The sequence below is a fragment of the Grus americana genome, chromosome 1, assembly GCF_028858705.1.
Source record: "Grus americana isolate bGruAme1 chromosome 1, bGruAme1.mat, whole genome shotgun sequence".
Lineage (NCBI taxonomy): Eukaryota > Metazoa > Chordata > Aves > Gruiformes > Gruidae > Grus > Grus americana.
In genome coordinates this window covers 78,679,622-78,702,002 of record NC_072852.1, presented here as the reverse complement: position 1 = coordinate 78,702,002, position 22,381 = coordinate 78,679,622, and the positions used below count along the sequence as shown (strand labels likewise).

The 22,381-nt window shown below is 39.3% G+C and overlaps 1 protein-coding gene across 4 annotated transcripts in view; it reads right to left on the bottom strand.

Moving 5' to 3' along the window:
* ARHGAP8 (Rho GTPase activating protein 8) overlaps positions 1–22,381 on the bottom strand; it is an 85,370-nt gene that overhangs the window by 10,016 nt on the left and 52,973 nt on the right. For all 4 annotated transcript variants that reach the window (XM_054834449.1, XM_054834440.1, XM_054834460.1 and 1 more), the window contains 3 exons: positions 13,229–13,302; positions 1,022–1,099; positions 227–355 (listed from right to left, as the gene is read on the bottom strand). In XM_054834449.1, the coding sequence (XP_054690424.1) occupies positions 227–355; positions 1,022–1,099; positions 13,229–13,302 (281 nt within the window). The remainder of the gene's footprint in view (positions 1–226; positions 356–1,021; positions 1,100–13,228; positions 13,303–22,381) is intronic.

Here is a 22,381-nt window from a genome sequence, read left to right as displayed (position 1 = left end):
AATACAGTATGATATATAGATAAACCAGTAAACCTTGTAAAAAGCAGAGAGGGTCTCAGTAACCCTGACCACCTTGCTCTGGTACACATTATGAGGTTGTCCATTCGTGGCTGCAGTGAAGCACAAATAATATTACATACCCACAACTGCGTCATGGTTAACAAACAGCAGTGGTTATGAATTAGCCAGGTCCAGTTCAACTTTTCTAAACCTTATTTATACTCACTGGTGATTCCGAGGATATGATCATAACACTCAAACGTTAGTAATGGCTGAGGGAGTTCCCTAAGGAAAGTCTTTAGGATAACAGCAGGAATATGGATATCATGATAATCATCGAAATTCACAGACTTGCCTAAAAGGAGAAAAAGAAGAAAAAAGGTGTTCAATCATATGTTTTACTTTTTCTTGAAACTGCTGCTTAAAAACTGTTTCACACTACATTTTGAACAGAAAACCTCTTGGCTTTCTGCTGCTGGTAACTCCTGGCATTTTCTTTTTGTATTTTTTCATAGAGTTTTATTAATCTTGCTATAAGAGATTCTCTCCATAAAGGCATTTCATAAAACAACTTCATGGGGAAGTCAGTGACTTTCAAAATTATCTCACTGCATTTCATAAATTATTAGGTAAAATTATATTTCTTTGCCATAACCATGGAAAAACACCAGAGGTAAAATGACACAAAGACATTGTACTTCGTAACTACAGTAACTCAAAGTGCATAGAGACAATATAAGTGTTTATGAAAAAACAGACCATTTTTGACTCAAACCTTGTCATTCATTAGCTGCTATGGATTTTGTAAGCTCTGGTCTGACATCAACTGATGACTTGCTATTCAGTAAGCGGTAAGAGCCTGTTGCTATCTTCCAGGTTTCTGTACTAGTGTTCTTATTATTTTATGTTACAAATAGTTATATGATTAATTATAAGAACGCTAGCATTTCTGCTTCACCAACAAACCCAAGACTAACAAAACCCTCACACTATTACTGGTAATGTTATGATGACAGCTTACCCTGATTGTAGAGTTTCTGAACATCTTTGATAGTCTGGATGCTGGCTGACCTTCTAAAGAGGCCTTCTACTTGTAGTCCTGAAAAAAATAATTAAGGCAGGTCTTATCTGTAAAAGCTCTCACTTTCTTGTTTTTCTCTACAAGTTCAGTTGAAAAGAGAACAGAGGCAGAAAGCTTGGGAAAAAACCCACTTGCTACATTCATTTTTTGGAAATAAAGTCCTTGAGAATACAACATCCAATCAAATAATGTTGCAACATTGCCTACAGCACTTTCTTTAGTGTGTCTCATAGAAATACCACCACCTTTCCTTAAGTGTTTTAGAGTGTCTTGCCAACCATCATTTTTCTTTAAAAGTAGCTTTCAATTGCATCTAATGACATACAAGCAGGAGATTTAGATTCCCAGGCTGCTTACGAACCCACTCTCACTGAGCATATCTGCAAACTGAGCCCCAAACCACACCTGTAAATCTGCTATTCTCCTTTTAAATGCCTTAAACCTTTAGCAAGCTAAAGAGGGTGTTTGCAAAGATTCCCTAAGCTCCCTCTTCTGTCAGTGGGTGAGACAAGATCCATTAGGCTGGGAACGTTTCATAGGATCTTTGAATCAAGGAGCCTATTTCTTACCATTGGAGGGATACCAGCCTCTCCACTTTAAAGGTAGTTTGGGGCAGACCGCTGCTCTTTCCACCTCTCTCTGGAAGTCAGTAAGACTTAACACTCTGTCTGCCCACAGTATTTTGAAATACCTGATTCTAGTCTAGAGACACTTCTGACATATTTATCATAAATCTCCTGAAGGGTATCTGTCTAATTTGCTTTCATGTCTTGGACTAACTGAAATCTGACTGTAGCTAGAGGAAAAACTTCAATAAAATGCATCCAATCAAGGATTTAATTTGGACCACAGCTTTCAAGGCAAGTTATTTATCTGAATTATTATGCAAAACAGGATGAGGACAAGAAGTATTACTTTTCTTGAGACTTGTACTTCTTGCTTTTGAGTTTGGCAAGATCATCACGTCCCTCTCTCTTTCCTTTTCTGCAGTTTCTGCTGTTCCTTCCACCCAGCAGGTAATGCAGTTTGGCTCAGATGTAGTCTCAATTGGAGATTGCTACTGGAAGCAGAGTAATCTAAAATATTAGCCTATGCTAGTCTGACAAAACATAAAATTGCTGGTATTTTGAGAAGGGTGGCAGACCACCCGTTGACTTGAAGGGACTGCTTTTCGTTTCTTCATGTGAGTGTGGAAGAGTGGATTGACTTTTTTTTTTTCCCCATGCTTATCTTTCAGCAGGTAAATAGCCAGACTGAGATCAATGCTTGTACATTTCAATTAAAGTACAGGTGCATCTATTTGCATGATCAAGAATCTTTATGGTGTTCTAGAAAAATTTTGAGTCATACATTAGTGAAAGATACTCAGTCACTCTTGTAAATTCACCCGGGTTGTATGCATATTTTACACATGAAAAATTAATAAATTAATACAAAATTCCTTAATGAACCCATTCCTTACAGAAGAGCATTTAGTATTGTTCAGATGAATTTAGATCAGTAGACTAAAAGAACTGATAATGTACTATCAAAGTAAATTTTCAGAGACACGATTCAGAGACTTTTGCAAGGAACCCCAAGCTCTACCTGAAAGTGCTCCACTGACTCGATTTAGAGGCTTAGCTGGAGTTTAGCTGAACACAGCTCCTAGTTACTTTCTCAGCATTTATGCCCTTGCCTGTTAAATACCAGGCTGAATTTTAAAACTTTAGTCCATGCACTCAGTTCTGGAAGGAGTATGACATCTCAAACTACAGTACCTAAGAAGGACACGTGTGATTACTAAAGGAACCAAACGGACAATAATTATGATCTATTTGACCGCTTGCTTTATTCCCGACCAGGTCATTTTTCAGTTGAATAAAGTTACGGCAAATGGCATCGCTGTAGTAAAACTGTTCCGTTAGATTTATAGCGCAACCTGTCTAAAGACGTGGTTTTGGAAGTGGCAGCTGTGAACAGCTAGCTCGCCAAGGCATTGCCCTCAGCAAACAAGAAATAAAATAATTCTCTGAGAATTTGTAGAATATTATGCTGGCTGTCAGTGGACTAGAGGTTTTCTGTAGAAACAAGTCTCTCAGAAAATGGACATCATAAACGCTTGCAATTCAGTTTGCAGGAATTGGTTTAATAGTTAATGCTTTAATCTGATGTGAATCTCACTGTATAAACTACAATGTAATAAATATCAATTTTTAACATGCTTATGCCTTTATTGGCTAAGCTTTCAAGAATCTAATTAAAGACATTAATCTGTAGTGTAGACAGCAGCTGTACTTGTCTGGCCCTGCATCCCATCAACGTTACTGTAATGGCACATAATGTTAAGCTCTTGCTGGATATGTTTTCTGGAGTTCTGAGGGGGAAAAAAGCAACTTTTATCCTTATCTGCAGAAATGTGGGATATGGGCGATAGCTCTGCTTCTTCCAGAATTCATTTTCCAGGTCAGCTGAAACTGAATCAATATACAACAATTTGTTTGATCACAGGTGGCAACAAGCCAACTACCAAAGCAGATACCTCCAATCCTTGTTACATTTGTGGGCAACCAATCCAAATGACCTGACACTAAATAAATGTAGGTTAGTGCAATTGTTAAGAAAAAAGAAAAAGCTATATTCTCATTCTAAAGTGAAAAAAATGCAACAACAAGAGCGCCACTTTTTTTTTTTTTTTTTTTTTTGCATAAAAGATGCTCAGACCAGAAAATAATATATTGTAGCAATTTTTAAATAAAGCATGGGTCATAACTTCAGCCTACCGGTAAACGGAAATATGAGTCAATAGCAATTATGCTATTGAAGGGGGAAAACAATGAGCCTGTGTACAGAGACAGCCCTTTTGCAATACATTTTTCTGACTTCTGTGATGCATATGAACTCATCAGGATCCTTTTTTTTAGAAGTCTGTAGGTCTATTAATTGCTCTCAGTGCTTTCTGTGTTTAGGCAGGGCAAAGCTACCTGAAAACGTGATTTGAACGCTGGTGTTTCCCATGTCACGTAACCTGAACAGCATTAGCACATGGCCCAACTGTGGTCTCATAACAGGGGATGGGAAGGAGGAAGGGGACCTGAAGCCTCCTGTTGGTTATTCTACTGTGATGGATAAACACACACCCTTATACACAGTCAGCAAATACTTTCTTCAAACAGTCTCTTCCTTTTCAGACACTTGGGGAAAAAAAACCCCAAACAGTTCTTGAAACTACCATAATTAAGCTAACACAAGGTACCCACACTAAAATAAAATTAATCACTTTGTCTTCTTTTTGTAGACAAAACACATGCCAGAGCCAGCAGAGTTATGGGATGAGGAAGCAAAATTGGCTGAAGACAATCCTGGTCATTGCAGCTCAAAGCATTCATTTTTGTCCTTTAAAAAAATAATTTTGAAGTAGCCTATTTAATTTTTGCTAGCAGTGTTCTTCAATCAAATCCTGTTTACAGCATGACTCATGTCAGCTGTCTCTTTAAAGAGAAATATTTTTTTTTGTGTACAAGTTGAACTATTTTGCCATGAATAGCATGGGTAATAAAGTCCATTGAGAATACCAACCCTGGAGCAGCAGTGCTTGCCAGAACGCTGCTAGGGGATGACTGACATGAGCCTGGACTTTCCGGTTCTGATAAACACGCAGCTGCATGTCACTCACATATTCTATCCACACTGCAGAGCCTCTGTTGAGAGAACTCAGCACAAACTGCTGCCTGCCCCTCACAAAAAAAAATATTTAAAAAATTAACATATATATAGACAGACAGATATAGAGACCAGTGGAATTTTGCTACCCTGCACTAAGGTCTCCAGACCAAAAAAAAAAAAAAAAAGAGAAATTTTATTTTAAATATTAAGTGCTATACAGAAAAAAATGTAGTGATGTGACTAGTGAAGGATCCATCTGTATTCAATGAAAAGTGATTCTACAATTGAGAACTTAACTGAGTAATTATTTAAATGTCAGTTATCATAAATGAAAACAGGCAGGCACTTCATTCCACATTGAAATAAGATGTCTACCACAGTAGACAAAATTTTACAGTGCAATGACACAACTGTGTCACACTCCGAATTAATAAACTGTTGCTAAAAATACTTAAGCCCCTTCTACCCTCCTCGATCAGTTGTCCCACAGGAAAGACACAGAAAATCAAAACTGATAAAGATAAATTAAAGCAACGCATGCTGTCACATTGCTGCAAACTTGTCAAAGAAAGAGAGATGAGAAAATTACATTCTTTTTGTTTCAATCATCCTTGATTTGAGGGTTGCTGGCATCAAAAACCTTTGTTAATTTGTCTGCTTTCAGAAGAGAAACAGCAAAGAGTGAGCATCTGAATTCCTTCTGTCCCAAATTGAGTTTGGAAATGTTTCTTTTGGCTGGGGTCCTGCCAAGTCTCAGGAAGTGTCCATCCTGATTTGGAAGCAGCTTTTATTCTCATTAATACAACTGATTTAGACATCTTCTTTCAGATTACCTAATTCTAGTAAGATTTCTTTTTAAAAATTGGAACTAATTTATTTCTAATATGAAGATTGATGAGTTTATAGCATATGTTAATCGTCCATCTTCAGTGTAACATCTTAAATGCACAAAGTAGTGGCAATTGTGAATTTTTATGCTTAAGACAGATTTGAGGGTTGTTTTTTGGTTTTTTTTTTTTTTTTTTTTTAAAGCTAGAATACAGTGCAAGTTTGAGGAGGAGATTGCACAGCCTTCCCTTCCCTTGTAGTCTGTGCAATGAATACAGAACAAGTGAGCGTGATATCCGCAGTTTGTAAAGATGACTCGCACTGCAAGAAGGTGCACAGCAGATCAAGTGCAGAGCGGAAGCGAAGGGACAGTTCCAGCCCTATGGAAAAGCTGAACAGCAGCAAGGACATAGAACTGTGCATCCTCCACAGACCCCAAAGTGTATTTGTGTCCTTGCAGTTCTGAATGGTATAGTCTCTAGCCTTTGGATTTATGAATGAATATTCTCAGTTTACACTTGGCACCCCTGAACATAATTTATTTACAATGCCTGAGCACCAAAACCAAAAACTGTGCTTATTACAAGGTTCATTTTTATTTGATGGCACATGAACCAGTCTCGAGATTTCTCTCATCTCCATGAACCCTAGATAAAAACATTCACATAAAAACAAAAGAGCCAAGAACTCAGAAATGTTTCTATGGCCAATGTCAAGCTTTCCCGGTGTTGCAATTTTAAAAGATATTTGATTGATCACGAGAACTGGAGGCCAGAAGGCAAACTCGCTAAGCTGCAGCAATCCAAATGCATTCAGAATGCATAACCATCCATCTCTAGCCATTCTGACTATCACCACCAGGATGTATTCATTCACATTAAAAAATGGAACCAAAACTTTCTCCATCAGCAAGATTTGTTGTGCTTCATGGAGGGGATGAGGAGGAAAGATTAATCACTGTTTACCACTGCTTCTGCTATTGAGCAGATAAAGGACAGCTTTAGTTGTCACTATAATCATACCATAGGACATTTATTACTTTATCATTAAACTTCTATAGCATGGTTATTACCATTTCATTCAGAAGTCTTAGTCATTGCTCAGGACTCTCCAGTGGTACCACGAGACAACATCAAACAAAAACTTTGTGCTGCAAAGCACTTCCAGCCAACAAAAGAGATGAGGTAAGACAGAAAGACTTGACAATGGGGGCTACTGCAAGATAATTTTCCTACAGGGGATAGTTACCTTTTCTGTTTCATAATTTGGTAGTGCAATTCCTTCACTGTGAATTTATTGTTCCATCACTTCTGAGCTGCTAATGATCTCACACGGTCTCTGGAGTTATCGGTTCTCTATGCAATTTTTTGGTAGCTGTTTCCTTATTTGGCCATTCCTCAGAACATCAATTTTACCAAATTCGGGAAATTTTAGTAATAATACCAGCATGTTAGCTTTGGTTTTAGATTGTTTAAGACAGAGACAACCATGTAGTTTATGCCTTTGAGGATAATCTCTAAAACATAAAATACATTAAAAATAATAATCCTACCTACATATTTCAAATTGGTATTTTGCATAAGACCAGTACAAATGACAATGTATTAATATTTGAGATAGGCTTGAGCAACATTCCTGCCCTTTTTAATCTATCTGACACCTTCATGCAGGTCCAAATAGTGCAGTTTATACCCACTTGTATAATGAATCAAAAAAAAGTTCCCTTAAAAGCTGTCTTCTGACCTCCAGATGGTGGGGGTTTGCAAACAAAACATGGATTTTGCCATGCAGTTTTATTTTTAGAGTGTATCAGCACACTCAAACTGCAGCTCAGAGTTTCAAAACTATGCAAGCATGGTGAATTGTACTAATACTGACCTAAACAAACACTAAAACCACCAGCCACACACCACTTAGCTTTTAATTTATCATTATACCTTATATCCAGTCTGTAACCTGCTTTTCTAGGGAAAAAAAAAAAGAAAAAAAAAAGAAAAAAGAAAAAAGAAAAAAGAAAAAAGAAAAAAGAAAAAAGAAAAAAGAAAAAAGAAAAAAGAAAAAAGAAAAAAGAAAAAAGAAAAAAGAAAAAAGAAAAAAGAAAAAAGAAAAAAGAAAAAAGAAAAAAGAAAGAAAAAAGACACGTAGGTAAAGGACATGAAAAGGAACTTCTGCTGTGACATGTTGTTGGAATTTAAAAGCAGAAATGCGTTTCTGAATCCTCCAGCCTACGACAGATAAAACCGCCTCGGAGGCTGGGCAGCTCTGGAGGGAGCGGGCCCCTCTCTGCACCAGCAGCTGCAGCTGCTCGCACAGCCCCGTCCCGGAGCATTATGGAAGCCCTGCACACACAAAGATGCATCCTCCATAGCATGGCGTTACTTATATCCCCGGTTACCAGAAGAGTCGGTTAGAAGTGGCAGCTCCCATTTATAGTCTCGTTTCAGCACAAAATAGGTTGCTGAGGACACGTGGGGACATATTAATCAGAGAAAGAAAATTACTACCCTGTGGCATAAGCTGGGCTTTCTGGAGAAAAGGGCCTGTGAGCAAAGCGTCAAATCATTACCACCAGAGGAATGACACCAGGTTAGAAACACTTACGAATTGTACTGACAAGAGAGTGAATATTTAATTAAGCAAGGTAATTTCTCATGGCATGGTAGAGATAAGATTTTGTGTGTGTGTGTGTGTGTCGTACCTTATTTAGTGCAAGTGCAAGTCAAGTCTTGCATTTATAAACTAGACAGATGAACAGGCTGTGGTTTTGAGGCTGAGCGTAGAAAAAAAAATGTCCTCTGGTTTGCTGGTTGCTACGAAGATCTAGTCACAAATGCGCTATGTTAAACCCGTCCTTCCTCTTTGGCCTGACTAAATCATCAGCTGGGTTCAGGATGATACCAACACCTTCTGAAATTAAGAGCACTTCTCTGGTTTGGTCCAGAAGATGAACTCTGAGGCTTAGTCTTAATGAGCTGATGATTTTCTCAGATACTCAGAACTCATTTTAGGAAACCAATTCTTCCCTGTGAAGGTTAGCAAGAACTGAAATTAAGCATTTTTAAAATTCAGTATTAAAAACTTTAAAAACATTTTTCACTCTAAAGTGGAACTAGAATAAAAGTGGTGAAATGGCTACTTTGTCTTCCTTTGTTGAAAAAATAATTATAGAAATGAAGAAACTTAGTTTATCGTGTTTATTGCAATAGTGTGTGAGGCATCAGCCATAACAGATCTCATTTATATAATACAAACAGATGTAGAGGAATCTCTGCTTACAGTACATTCTTTAGTCTCTGTTATGGTACTGGGTGACTTAATAACTGGATCCAGTGAGAGTCATCTTGCTCAGAAACAGCTATCTAAATATGCAGTCAGATAAATAAATATACAAGGAAGAAACCCGCACTCACTGTCGTAACGCTAATTTGGCTGTTTGGGATGAGGCCATGTTTGCTGCTGTCAGAGCCCACTCACTAACTCGGAACGAGAAGGGGAGTTTGGGCTCATTTGCACAGATGAGGATGCCTCACACTGCGAAGAACACTTCTGCCAACAGCGTTGTCTGAAACTGAGGCAAAAAATTTAAACATCAAGGAGGAAGAATGTGACGTGAAGCAATCTGTCAAAGGGACCAGAGTCATTAAGATGAAAAAGGCTGGGTGAACTTTGGGGACTGAAAGTTTCTTTAGCCTGGTAGCGTGTTATTGCAGGCTGGTGTCTAGTTGGAATGCCACCACAGCTCCTGCATCAGATCTGTTCGAGAAATAAGAGCCTGAGCAGTACGGAATGGACTTAACGGATGTCAGAGGGTCTCTGATATTTCAAAAAAAATCTTAACCCTGTTGAAGAAGCATGATTTTGCAGAAGCTTTTGTGATCTAAGTCAGAGTTTCAGAAACTGATTTCAGGTACGTAGACGTGAAAATGTAGCAATGGGAAGAAAGAGTGGAAATACTGCACCTAGGGTGAAAAACAAAACCTGCTCCCTGCTAATTCTGCAAGGCTGGAAACTATGCCAAAATCAAATGGAATAGGGTAATGACAGTGAATTTTTGTCACTTCCGGAAGATGAACTGAAGCTTTCACTGTGCTCACGGCCACGTCTGGAGTGCAAAGAACGCTGCCAGTCAGCCTCCCGGGGCTGTCAGCACAGGAACCGACACTCGCTGAAGCTGATGGCAGCATTGAGATATTCCAGATTTAGAGAAAGAGTTAAAATCATAGCAGACAGCAGGTACAACAGATACCTGCACACTTATAATCAAGTGCAAAAAAATGCATGTCTATCACCTACTGCTTAACAGCCTTGGCATGGCAGGTACTTGGCTTTCAAGCATCAGCTGGCTGAGAATGTCAGAAAACACTCTACCTGACAAGCCATCTCTCCTTGGAAATCTGGTTTGTGGAGATCTCCTTATGATCGAGAATATGACAGCTCTGAGCAAACCTGGGCTTGGCTGGAAAATGTCAAAGATGACAGAACCCATGTCCTTCCTTCCTGAGGGCATAGAAGGACAGAGAGCCGGGGAAAAAATGAGATAGTCCAGCTAGCAAGTGCGTGGGGTGGGCTGCGTATCGGTGGCCAGCATTACCATGCCACTGACTTGCGCAGATGCACAAAGTAGGACAAGGGCTTTGTTCAGAAGTATCATCACATTTCCGCAGAGACTATCCTTTACAAACTGTGCTGATACTGCACTGAACAGATGAGTTTTTAGCCAAAAAAAGATGAAGTTTGGAGAAAACCCAAGGATGATTACTGCTTTCAGAATAACAAACATTTCATCTAGGAGAAATTCTGCAATGACAAGGTTGAGCCAACCCTTTCTTTTACCACAACCATGACAGCTAAAACTTGCTCGTTTTTGCGCTGTACTGCACAGTTAATGATACTGCTGCTTCAGAAAACTGTGGGTCTCTGAGCTGGACTCAGCAATTGTCGAGAGGAAAGAGTATGGGACTGGTGCAATAGCGATGAGACAAAACACCCAGAAAGAACAAAAGCAAGATATGCAGGAGGTTTTGTGTCAGATCAGTGCAAGAATTATTAGTTACTGGTTACCGGCACAATATAATGATGGCCATAAACCTCGTATTTCTTTAAAATCTTTAAATAGGTCCAAGGAAGTGCCAGATATGTAAAGCCCCCCTCCCAAGCACAACCAAAAGTTTAAATCAACTAACATTTTAGTGACTAAATTTTCACTGAATTTTTAAATAATAACAGCTGTGAGAAGTAATGATGTTAGTGCACATTCATCCTCATTTTAGCTCTCGACTCCTGTGAGTAGTGAGGAAGAGGTATTTGCCTATTAAGATAAGCTAAATATATGTAAGGATGATTGTTTCATAACAATTGAAAACACACAAAAAGTCTAGCTTTCATCTGCAGATGGGGCATGCACTGATACACTACACGAGCTCTAATTATCCACTTACAATTATAATTACAAGGATTGTCTCAAGCTGCCAGTCACTTGCCTTCAACATTCTTAGTAGTGAACTATTTACATTCCCTGCATCCAACCATAATATTTGATACAAGCTACACCTGCAAAGTTTTCCTCTTTAGCACCAGTCTGGAAACAGCACATCCAAACAGCTTTATGGGCTTGAGTGGAAATCCTAAATTTGGACCAAGAGGCCTTCAATAAAGTCTATTAGGAACTCTTGATCTACTGCAGATCAGTAGATACCTTTAATAGCAGAACTGGCCCCACTCCAGTACTTGGCCTTGGCTGCTGCAGGTATTTTGAAGATAAATCAGCAATTTCAAGAGGCAAGGCGCTAGCTCTTCAGTACACAAGCATCCCTATAGATGCGAAGCCCCACTGCTTGCAAATTGCAAGCAGGTATCCACTGCAGTGGATCTCTCTCTTATTCTCTAATGCATAATCACCTTCACTCAAGGTATGAAACCCAAACAAAAACAAAATGGGCAGTTATTGAATGTTCTTATTTACCATGTGGTAAGCTAAAATATGAAGGAGCATAGCCTAGCAATGAAGCAAGATACTAAGTGTCTAGCCTGTCCTCATTTAAATCAGTATCATCTTGCACTGATTTAAATGAAGCCAGGATTTCTCTTGAGAATGAGCAATAAAGCTGAGAAGCAACATTTTTCTTGGCCCCTCCACCTTTGTCTTCACAAATGTGAAGCCTATTCAGTACAAGTTTTTAAAACGTTTGAAATTTCTCACTTAGGGTTCAAATAAACAAACTCAGTCCAAACCCTAGTGGCAATAGTTAAAATAAACAGAGATCAATGACGCATACTATTAGAATACTGAAAGCAAAATTTATCTTGTTCAGAATGACAGCTCAAGGATGCAAATTAAGAATTGGGAATATTGTGGAATATAGATTTTTGGTTGAGCCAGTCTACAGAAGAATATATAATTTACTCAAGATTTATGTTTTGTATCATTTGTGTGCTGTCAATACAAATAGCTCTTTAAATGAGGAAAATCTCAGATAAAACTAATTTAACAGCGATATAGAGATCTGAGTCTGGTTTTTGTCTTAACAAAAATCATGCTGACCCTCAAAATTTGTTCAAACATTAACCAAACTTAATGGTATGTGAAACACCAGTAATGTTTCTTTTTTTTTTTTTTTTAAGTAACTAAACCAAACGCATTTTGATTTTCTTCATTTGCCTCTGTTGACACACCTATTAAAAATTCACACCCTTCTTTCAGGGATCTGAGGAATCATTCCCAGTTCTACCACTGTGTAACGTTGTGCATGTCACATGCTCTGTTTCTATTCTGTCACCTGTGAGATAAATGTACCTAGGCTATAGATTTAGTACTATAAGATTTAGCAAACATTTGTGAAACTCTCAGGCCTTGGAGCACAAAGGGCTATGGAAACATTGCTGTGATTGCCTTAAAAATCAGGGATCGAAAAGTAAAATCACATTACACTGGAAAAAGGAATTTCAAGACTGCAGCCTTATCTCTGACTTTCCCCCTGCGTGCACCTTTGTCCCTGTGTAGGGAATACAGCGCACTTTTACCCTACAGACAGCACCTGATATTCGGTCCTTTATGTTGGTCAGGTACACAGTGGGAAGCTCAGTGGCATAGGCAGCAAAGTCTACCCTCTCTTTGCCCTGTACATGAAGGTGATACAGGGAACTCAGGTTTGGACGTTCCCATTTTAAATATGAGTCTTTGCAATCTGTATCTCTATGTAATGTAACTATAGATAGGAACTGCAGTCAAAGGGTCTGTAAATACCAGGAAAAATATTTTGTGAAGGGAGGACTTCAGGCTTACTCCTGCAAAACATGTTTTTTCAATGAGGTTTCATGGCCACTGGTTTGATAAAAACAGAATTTCTCATTGATTTTTACTGTGAGTCCTACTTAAAACCAGCAATAGATATGAGTTGATGAGGTGTATTTCAAGGCATCTTTTCTCATTTGCTATTCTCTAATCCTAAGGGCAAAAAGGTTTTGGGTTTTTTTTCCACAGTGGGACAATAATCTGATAATAAGTATTCCCTACCCATAAAAGCTCTCGAGGCAGTGCCCAATTGCCACTCAAGTTTTCAGGACATAAACATATCCTGTGTAGTTGTAAACTTTGCTGAACCAGGCACTGAGCGTTATATAGTTTCATACTATTGTCCTTGTTCTGAAAGACACATCTTTTGACACAAAACTCACCTTTTCTTTTTAGGTAGGATACAGTTTCCTTCATTACTGGGGGGATTAGTTCGCCTTTATTTTTGTCCTTGATACTGTTAGGAAAAAAAGAAAAAGTAACAGCCTTTAAATGGCATTCATAGACAAAGAGTCAAAACCAAGACAGAACAGCCTCAGCAAAAACCTGAGAGAGAACTGAGAGCATACGTTCCCTTCCGCAAGTTAAGGATCCCGCACCAAACATGAGAGTCCTCCGCAACACTAACAGGCGCTGAAGGAGCCGCTGAAACAGGTGACTTGGGCTTCTACTCGAAGAGCCATTCTTAAATGCTTTCTTCTTGCTAGAAAAGCTATATAACTGCAACAGCGCTGAGTAATAAATAAGTGCTATTTACTGTACTGAAGGGGAGTCAAGGACAGAAGAACAGAACAGTGTTCCAGGCTAACCCTGTCCCCAGTTGAGATTGGTTTTGCTCCAGTTTTGTACCCCTCGCTTGGCATTCCCCAGGCACAGCTGCATTTAACCATGACGCAGTGATGACGGCGGTGGCGGCTGTGATCGGATTTGGTTGGACACCGTTGGTGGAATGGGGTTTCAAAGCAGCTTAGAGGCAGGCGAAGGAGTTTGCAGCAAATGCTTCATAGTAAGTCTTGATCAAGCGATGCTGCAAGTTTAGGGGCCTTTTATCATGCAGATTTTTCTTTGTCATTTGTCTCTTTTTAAGCCACAGTGTATGTATAATTAAAAGGATATTGTACTATTTATTTTCAAGGCAAAGTGATGCAGTGAGATTATTAACGCCTTGAATGATTCCCATGAAATGAGATTTTTCTCTCTTTCATGAGTGAACAGTTGAGGCAAAAAAAATCGAACATAGCATTTTCTTGATCTAGACAGCGCAGAAAATTCTGCAATTATCTTCCTTATTCTAAAAAAAAGTCTTTGGCAGTTTAAAAAGTATAACAAAAGAGATGGTCAGTATCTGCTGAGTATTCTGCTACATTTTTATAGTAATTAATAACAAAATAAAGGAGAAATCGCAGATTTTAAAGTAATTAATAACAAAATAAAGGAGAAATCGCAGATTTTAAAGTAGACTATATATATATTTACCGGTACAATTTCATATTTGGTATTTAAAAGGTGACCAGCTTTACTAACAAACTCTAAAGCACTGGCATAAAACAGCACAGAGATCTGTGACTATATCAAGAGAGGCTTCAAATGCTGCAGCTCATCCACAGAAAATGCGAGATGTTTATACAACATGCAACATAGCATTAAGCTAGTGCTGCTAGCTGAGGTTGCACCTGCAGGGGAGAATGATTCTTAGTCTTTTTCTTTTCCAAATACTGTGATTTCTTCTCTATCTAGGCTTATTACTTTATATTAATATAAAGCAACTTACAATAACTGGAGTGTATTTGACACAATTTCTGTAACATTGTTGCAGGGAATCATCAATCTAGTATTGTATTTTCTTTAAACTACACATAAAAACTACCTTAAAATAGATGTTACAGCAACATAAGTCAGCATGGAGGGGTAGGGAAATTGTCAAATCCTCCCCTCCTCCTCCTATTTGTCTTCCCAATGCCTGTGAAGGGAGTTAGAAGAGGATACGTGGACCGGTTAATTTTGGACCTCCAAGCTTAGGAGGTTGGTCACCCCCAGCCTCATGAATGGAGGCTCATGAATGGAGGAGTTCCTCCAACGGGAAGACTCAGAGCAAGATCCTGACTTAGGTACTGAATCACCCTGTGGTTTTGCCTCTCTTACTCATAAACTGACAGGGGAATATACTCCATGTCATTCAGTTATTCAACCATCAAACATTTTGACCTCATTCGTCACTCGAGGAACACAACGCTGAGCCACCAGTGCCATTTCTTCCAGTAACAGTTTCATTGCCCACTCAATCCTACTCTTCTTCTTTCCTATTTTCACCATCCAATCTAATCCCAGGCACTAATGTCTGTATGTTATCCAGATTCTCCTAGACCGTATTTTTTTTTCCTTCTACTGCGCATGTTTTATGTATCGGTACCCCTAGTGCTATAGAAAACAATGCAATTTGTTAGGTGATTGTAATAAACTTGTTAATCCAGCTCCCAGAGCTCTTTCTACTATTTCAAATACCTAGACCACCCTGCTGTTTGAAAGGAAATAAGTTGTTCCCTCAGCTGCAGAGGGAAGTTGATCTGCTATGGATTTGTATCCTAAGTCCTACCTCTTTCCTCATCATAGTAACCCAAGATCATTTCCTTATGTCATCTAAAACATTTCTTCCTTTACAGAGTATTTTCATTTCCTCCTCTCACCTCTTTATCTCATATTTCCTCATAAGGTAAGGAGTAGCTTATAATTAGTCACCATCTAAACACTAACCGGTGCACCAGCAGACCAAATGCAACAGAAAAATTGAATTCCTGCTACAGTTTCTCTCCTTCGAGCCAAAGATTTTTAAAACCTTGTAGTATTTGTGAGAGCTCGATTCCTCTGTCAAATTTGGTTGACATAGGTTCACGGAAGAGCCATGGCCTTAACTAAAAATCAATCTGTTGAACAAATTTTTCCTGCTCTTTTTCAACAAAGTATCCATACCAGAATCTGAAGCGCATAAAATTCAATACTGTTCTATGTGTGGGTTAATACTACTTTGTGGACGCTGCTGTATCTATATCTGACAGGAACTCTTCAGGAAAGGGGCATTTTCCTTGATGTAAACAGATATAGGAATTTTAAATAAAAATATAGCTAAGTGTCACAAAATCAGGTTCATAACATGATAATTGTAGACTTTTGCCCAAATAAATTCTACAATGTATGCAATGCACTTGCAGGAAGAAAAAGACTTACAGCAAAGAATGAGTTTAATTCAGATAATCCTAAAGTATGATCTTTTACATGTTAGTAATTCTCAGTATTTGCTGCTGCTTGCAAGTATGATCTTTGCATGAAATGATACAACTTCTTGTCCTTACACACTGGCAAGGCACCATTAATTTCAATATGAAACAGTACCGGACTTGCTGGAGTAATCATTCTCTGCAGTATCACAACAACATGCTAACGGCCAGAAGAAATATTTATGACCTGACTTGTAAGACCAAGTCCAACCTCAGTCTTCCCCATTACCACAGATATCTCATGAGAGCTAAACCAGAGGCCATAAGTGAAAAAACCTCACTGACAAGAGAAGACTGTGGCTTGAGATGCTACCAGGACCAAGTTTATGACCTAGTCCTCAGAGCAGCATCCTCTTCTTACCCACAGTGACAATCAGGCATCTCCATAAAATATCTCTCCTAGGACTAAAATCATCTCAGCCCCCTTCAGGATACGTATCCCGTCATTCCCGGGCTCCCCGGCTCCTTCCAGCTTCAGCAACCTTAGAGCAGTTTCACGCGTGCTGGTGACACTGTAGAGCGGAAGGTCAGTGCTAGTGTTACAACCATGCAGGAGCTGTGCAGTGCTCTCAGACCAGCTCCGAGACCCAGGTTGTTCTCCCCTTCCCCTTGCCTTCCATCTAGACCCTGGAGAGGAAAAATTAACAACTAACTTTGCTTCAGTACCACGAGCTCTCATACCAGCCCCTGCAAAAGTAAACAGCAAAGGGAAGAGAGCCACGCAAACACAGAACGCGTGAACCCTTGCTCTGAAAGGCAGCTTCTCTATCTGAATTATTTTCTCTCGCAGCAGATCAGTACTGTATAACAACCCTGCTGCAAGAACATAGAACAAAACAGGCAGTGACTCTGCAGCCCTGTTAATAAATTAGCCTTGCTGATAGACCACATGAGGAAGGAAGTTCTAGGTGTTCTCTGCACAGCATGCGAACTTGAAATCCCCAGTGAAATGATATCCCCTGGTAAGGGACTAAACAAGAAAAGGGGGTGGGAGATGAGGTCAGTATCGAGGTCAATGTTCAGGATACCAGCGAGGAAAAGCCTGCAGCAAATCAAGGTAAGGAAAAAAACCCCCAACATTTATTTTAGCTTTTCTAATAGGGGAGTTATAACACAATCCTTGTGTGTCAAATAATTTTGTTTCATGTATTCAGATCAGTACCCTAAACATTTAGGGCAACTTTTATTAAAATTAGTCAAAAGCTTAATTCACTTAAATGGGAACATCATCAAGACTTTAATTTGCTTGGAAGCTGTTACATCTTTATTATTGACAATTTAAGCTCATAGAACCCATTCTCAGTCTCTCTAAAGTTGCACTGATTGTTTTTGCTTTCTTACAGCTGCTCACTCCAGAGGCACCGAACAGCAACCCAGCAGCTTTTTATAAATGTTTTCTAATTATTATTGTTACCCATAAATGTGTTTCCCATTTCAGTGTATAAATAGCAGACTGATTATTTACAGCACTTGCTCCTGCTGAGCACTAGTTTATCTGTCAGAGAGGTGAGACAAATAACTGGGCTATAATTTGTAATAATAAAACCTACACATCATTTTTCTTTTTCTAGGAAAAAAGATACAGTTTCTGCACATCTACCATTTTCTACCAGATCCCTGTTTCCCTTGAAGGAAAGGTTTCATGCTCAGTACAATATAAGAGGTCCTCAAGATAAATGGTGTTTTAAAATAGAGCAAGACATTCACTGAAAGTCACATGCAAACATTTGTTCTATTTTTCCAACGCTGGGAAAGCTGGGATGGATATTTTCATCACATTTCACAATGTGGGACACAGCATTCAGTTTACTGGACCTAAGGTGACAGAAAATAATAGGGACATTACCGCAGCTAATGTAAACCAGACCAGCTCAGAGGTCAATGAAATCACACCTCTATCCTCTTTTTGTGGATCATGTCAAGTAATCTGCATTTTTCTTGCCTTGTTCAGGACGGTGTGATGAGCAGCTGTGCTTTACGATGGCCAGTGCAAACTGACACTGGAGATCAGGCACTACTAAAGGCAATTTGAAATGAGAGATCTCTTACGCTTTCTGCTTAAGAGATGAGCATAGCACAGCATTTCAATGCACAATATAGTTTTCTGTAACTGATTCACAGATCTGTATTGTATTTCATCAACATGTCAGATCCAAGAAGGATCTATTCTGGTAAACACACCAGCCAGGGAGAATACTCCTCACTATAGGATATATGATTAGTTACTGCAACACATTATATACCCAATGATTCATTTCTAGACAGTGGACAGTTATCACAAAAGGTCTTTACACATTGTTCTGAAGTGTCATTAAGTATTCTTGGCTGATAATCTTTCTCTCTCTCTGCTTTTCCTCTTCTTTTCATTTTTTCCCTGCTGAGACATACTGAGATTTGGTTTAGAATGCATTCTTCCTCCCCGGTCACGCATGCACAGCATGCATAAGCGGAAAGATTATGACCAAAAGGAAAGCAACCTGAAATGTTTATGATAACAATTCAACAAGCAAAAGCTGTAGAGTTGTGGCAATTTTGTGCATTTTTCTCTGCCCTCTCTCCCCATCCATGGCAATGGATAGAAAACCAAAACATTTCCTGTCTTCCCACAAAAGATATTTAATTTTAGATTTTTCAAACCAACCAGAGAAAACAGAACAATGTCAATAGCTAGTCAAGGTCAACTCTGTGCTCTGTGCTGGGGCTCCGCTGTAGCCTTCCTTGATTACAGAGGCGCCCGGGTGCAGCAACAGGGGTTTACAGGAGCCTGCTGAACATACAGCATATGACAACGATGCCGCTTGGCCCATATAGTCAATTATTAATTCCTTTAAAGCATGCAAATTTAGGAAGCTTCATTCATGCCTTTTAACTGTATTTATCTGATCAACATAAGCAGAGGGTTCCCTAAATTCTTCCTTGCCTTTTTAAACATAAAATCTTTACTTTGAGAATAAAAATTCTATTTTTCACACTGACATGCAGTGGAAACTACAGAGCATATATTCTGAATAGCTAATTCCTGCTGCTCTACATTTTGTGTGTGAAGGTAGCATTGCTGAATGAACAGAAAAACAGTCTTGCTATATCAACACAATACCTGAACATTCTTTGAAATGTCTGGATTTATAAAAGCAATAGCTGCTGGTGAGTAAGAGAGAGCCATTTCCATAGTACTGTAGTACTCTCCCCTGCCAGTCTCTGATCACTACAAGCTGGGACATTATATCCGAGGAAGTATCGCTGCGCACTTGCCCTGTTCTAACCCCGCTCCCTGCTAACAACAGCTATTGCCCTCTATTGGGGACATGACAGGAGGTTTGATAAATGTTTAAACCAGCTCATTACAGTTGTTGTTCTCCTCATTCTAACTTGCTAATTCAAGCTTCTTATGCGCAGATAGAGGAGGACATAATAAACACTAAACAGGCAAACTATCCCACCCACTCTGTGCTACACATTCTTAAGTACCTGTCAAATCCGAGCATGTATTCCCATTAAATTATAACTGAAAAACTAAGTGTGGACAAAACTTCCTCAGAAGGATTGTTCTGTCTGATATCCCCATCAAGATGAACATTTGTTCCAGTTGCGTTATTTTATATTTTCAAGAAAATCACATAGTTTTTAACATGAGTTCAAACCTTTAAAGGTGCAATTTAGCAACCAGGCAATCCAGGCTGTGAATCAGAAATGCCATGGAAAGACTGTCATTCAGTAAACTGGTCAAATCTGCTCTGTATGTGTAGGCATAAAGAATTAAATAGGGAGACAGCCAATCTTTTTTGGTCCCCCCCACTTTATTCTAAAGACATCCTATAAGCCAGCTTTAAATGATTTAACTGCCTTTACCAAGATCATTTATTATTGCTTGAATTAGGGTCATTTCAGTGAAAACTTCAGGACAATTTGGTACTAGATTCAAGTTCTAGCAGCAAAGACCAAGTTATTGAGTCCTCACAGGAGCTCACAATAAGGAATGTTTTCCAGTTCACATCTGTGCCTAACAAAGTACACGCTTAAATCCCAGACAAGTAAATGTAAACAAAGCTGGATGGACACTTAATATGAAGTCACCTTGGTGTGGGTTTGTTTTTTCCTCCCCACAAAGAGTTTAGGGTTATACTAAGGGGTTAAAGAGATCAAATGCAGCCATTTTAAATTCAGATTTTGGATCCTGAGTGGATGGGGGTAACATAAGAAAGAAAAGTTTTGAACTAACCTGATAATAAGCCCTTCAGCTCGCTCATAAATTAAACCCAATTCAGTATAGATTACATTTCAAAGAATTATACTCCCAGCTCTCAGAGACCTTCCATGATTTTTAAATGCTCAGTTGCCTTATGTCATTTTGAAAATCTGACTCTATGAGGTTAAAAATGTCTTTGTGAGTTAACAGATTCCTCCAAGACGAGGCACTGGTCCCAGACAGTCATTTATCAGTGTCTAGATGGAAACTTCTTTCAGCTTCATTTTGCTGCCCTAACAAAACAGGATTTTTTTTCCCCTTTGCCACTTGGACAACAGTGAGATATTTTGAACCAATGCTTAGTCACTTTTTGCTTTTCTAATTTTTAATTATAGCTCTGGAAAGCAAATGCATTAACCAATATAAACTGAGAAAAAAGATAAATGAGGAAGTGTTACCAGAGACAGCATTGCCCACTGCTTTTAGGGAGGGATATTCAAAACGGCATGGCTTTACCACATTCTACAGCCAGAAGTAATTGGGATACCATTATCAAACATCTTATCAACATTAGGCCACCTATGAGAGCTTGGGATAAATCCCATTCACCAACCTTTTACTAACTGAATAAAAATCATCATCCCAGAAGTACTGAAACTGATGAAACCTCAGACCTGTGGGCCTTATAATTTCTCTTCTTAAACTAAAGGACTCCGCAGAGAAACAGTCCTTTAACGACAGTAGCTTTCTCTGACCAGCAACTCTGACAGTACAATTTTTACTAAGTGTAATGAAATACACAACACACGTATTCCCATGAGCCTGTACAAAATAAAATCAGCGTCTCCTTGTAGCTCTCTTCATAAAAATGGAAAGGCCTCCTCACCCAGGAGAAGACTTCAAATCTGGCTCTTAGATGGGTGGGAGGTCACTACCATTTTGCCATTACAGTCTATAGAGCTCATAAAAAGAGATGGAATTGGCAAAAGCAATTCATTCATCAAGATGAAAGTTGATACTTTTTTTTGGTTCAGATTTTAGAAGCCATCCACACATATCATTCTCTCTACTCTGTTAACTTTACCTTTCTTCACAGTCTAAGCTAAGCCCTTCATTTCTCATTTAGAAGTCATATGGGATTTGTTTATTTGTGACTTTTATGTGGTGATGCAGCACCATCTCTTCTGCAAGAAAGAATTTGGACAAGCGTGGGCAAACAGAAGGAACAAATATCATAGAGTGGTTTGGGTTAGAAGGGACCTCAAAGATCATCTAGTTCCAACCCTCCTGCCATAGGCAGGGACACCCTCCACCAGACCAGGTTGCCCAAAGCCCCATCCAACCTGGCCTTAAACACTTCCAGGGAGGAGGCATCCACAACTTCTCTGGGCAACCTGTTCCAGTGTCTCACCAAACTCATAGAGAAGAATTTTTTTCCTAATATCTAATCCACATCTACTCTTCTTCAGCTTAAGGTCATTACCCCTTGTCTTATCACTACATGCCCTCGTAAACAGTCCCTCTCCAGGTTTTTTGTAGGCCCCTTTCAGATACTGGAAGGCTGCTAGAAGGTCTCCCCAGAGCCTTCTCATCTCCAGGCTGAACAACCCCAACTCTCTCAGCCTGTCCTCATAGGAGAGGTGCCCCAGCCCTCTGACCATCTTTGTGGCCCTCCTCTGGACTCGCTCCAACAGCTCCATGTCTTTCTTGTGCTGGGGACCCCAGAGCTGGACGCAGTACTCCAGGTGGGGTCTCACCAGAGTGGAGTAGAAGGGCAGAATCATCTCCCTCGACCTCCTGGTCATGCTTCTTTTGATGCAGCCCAGGACACAGTTGGCTTTCTGGGCTGCAAACACACATTGCCAGGTTATGTTGAGCTTCTGTTGACCATCCAGCCAATTCCTTATCCATCAAGTGGTCCATCCATCAAATCCATATCTCTCCAATTTAGAGACAAGGATGCTGTGCAGGACAGTGTCAAATGCTTTGGGCAAGTCCAAGTAGATGATGTCTGTCACTCTTCCCTTGTCCACCAATGCTGTAACCCCATCGTAGAAGGCCACCAAATTTGTCATGCA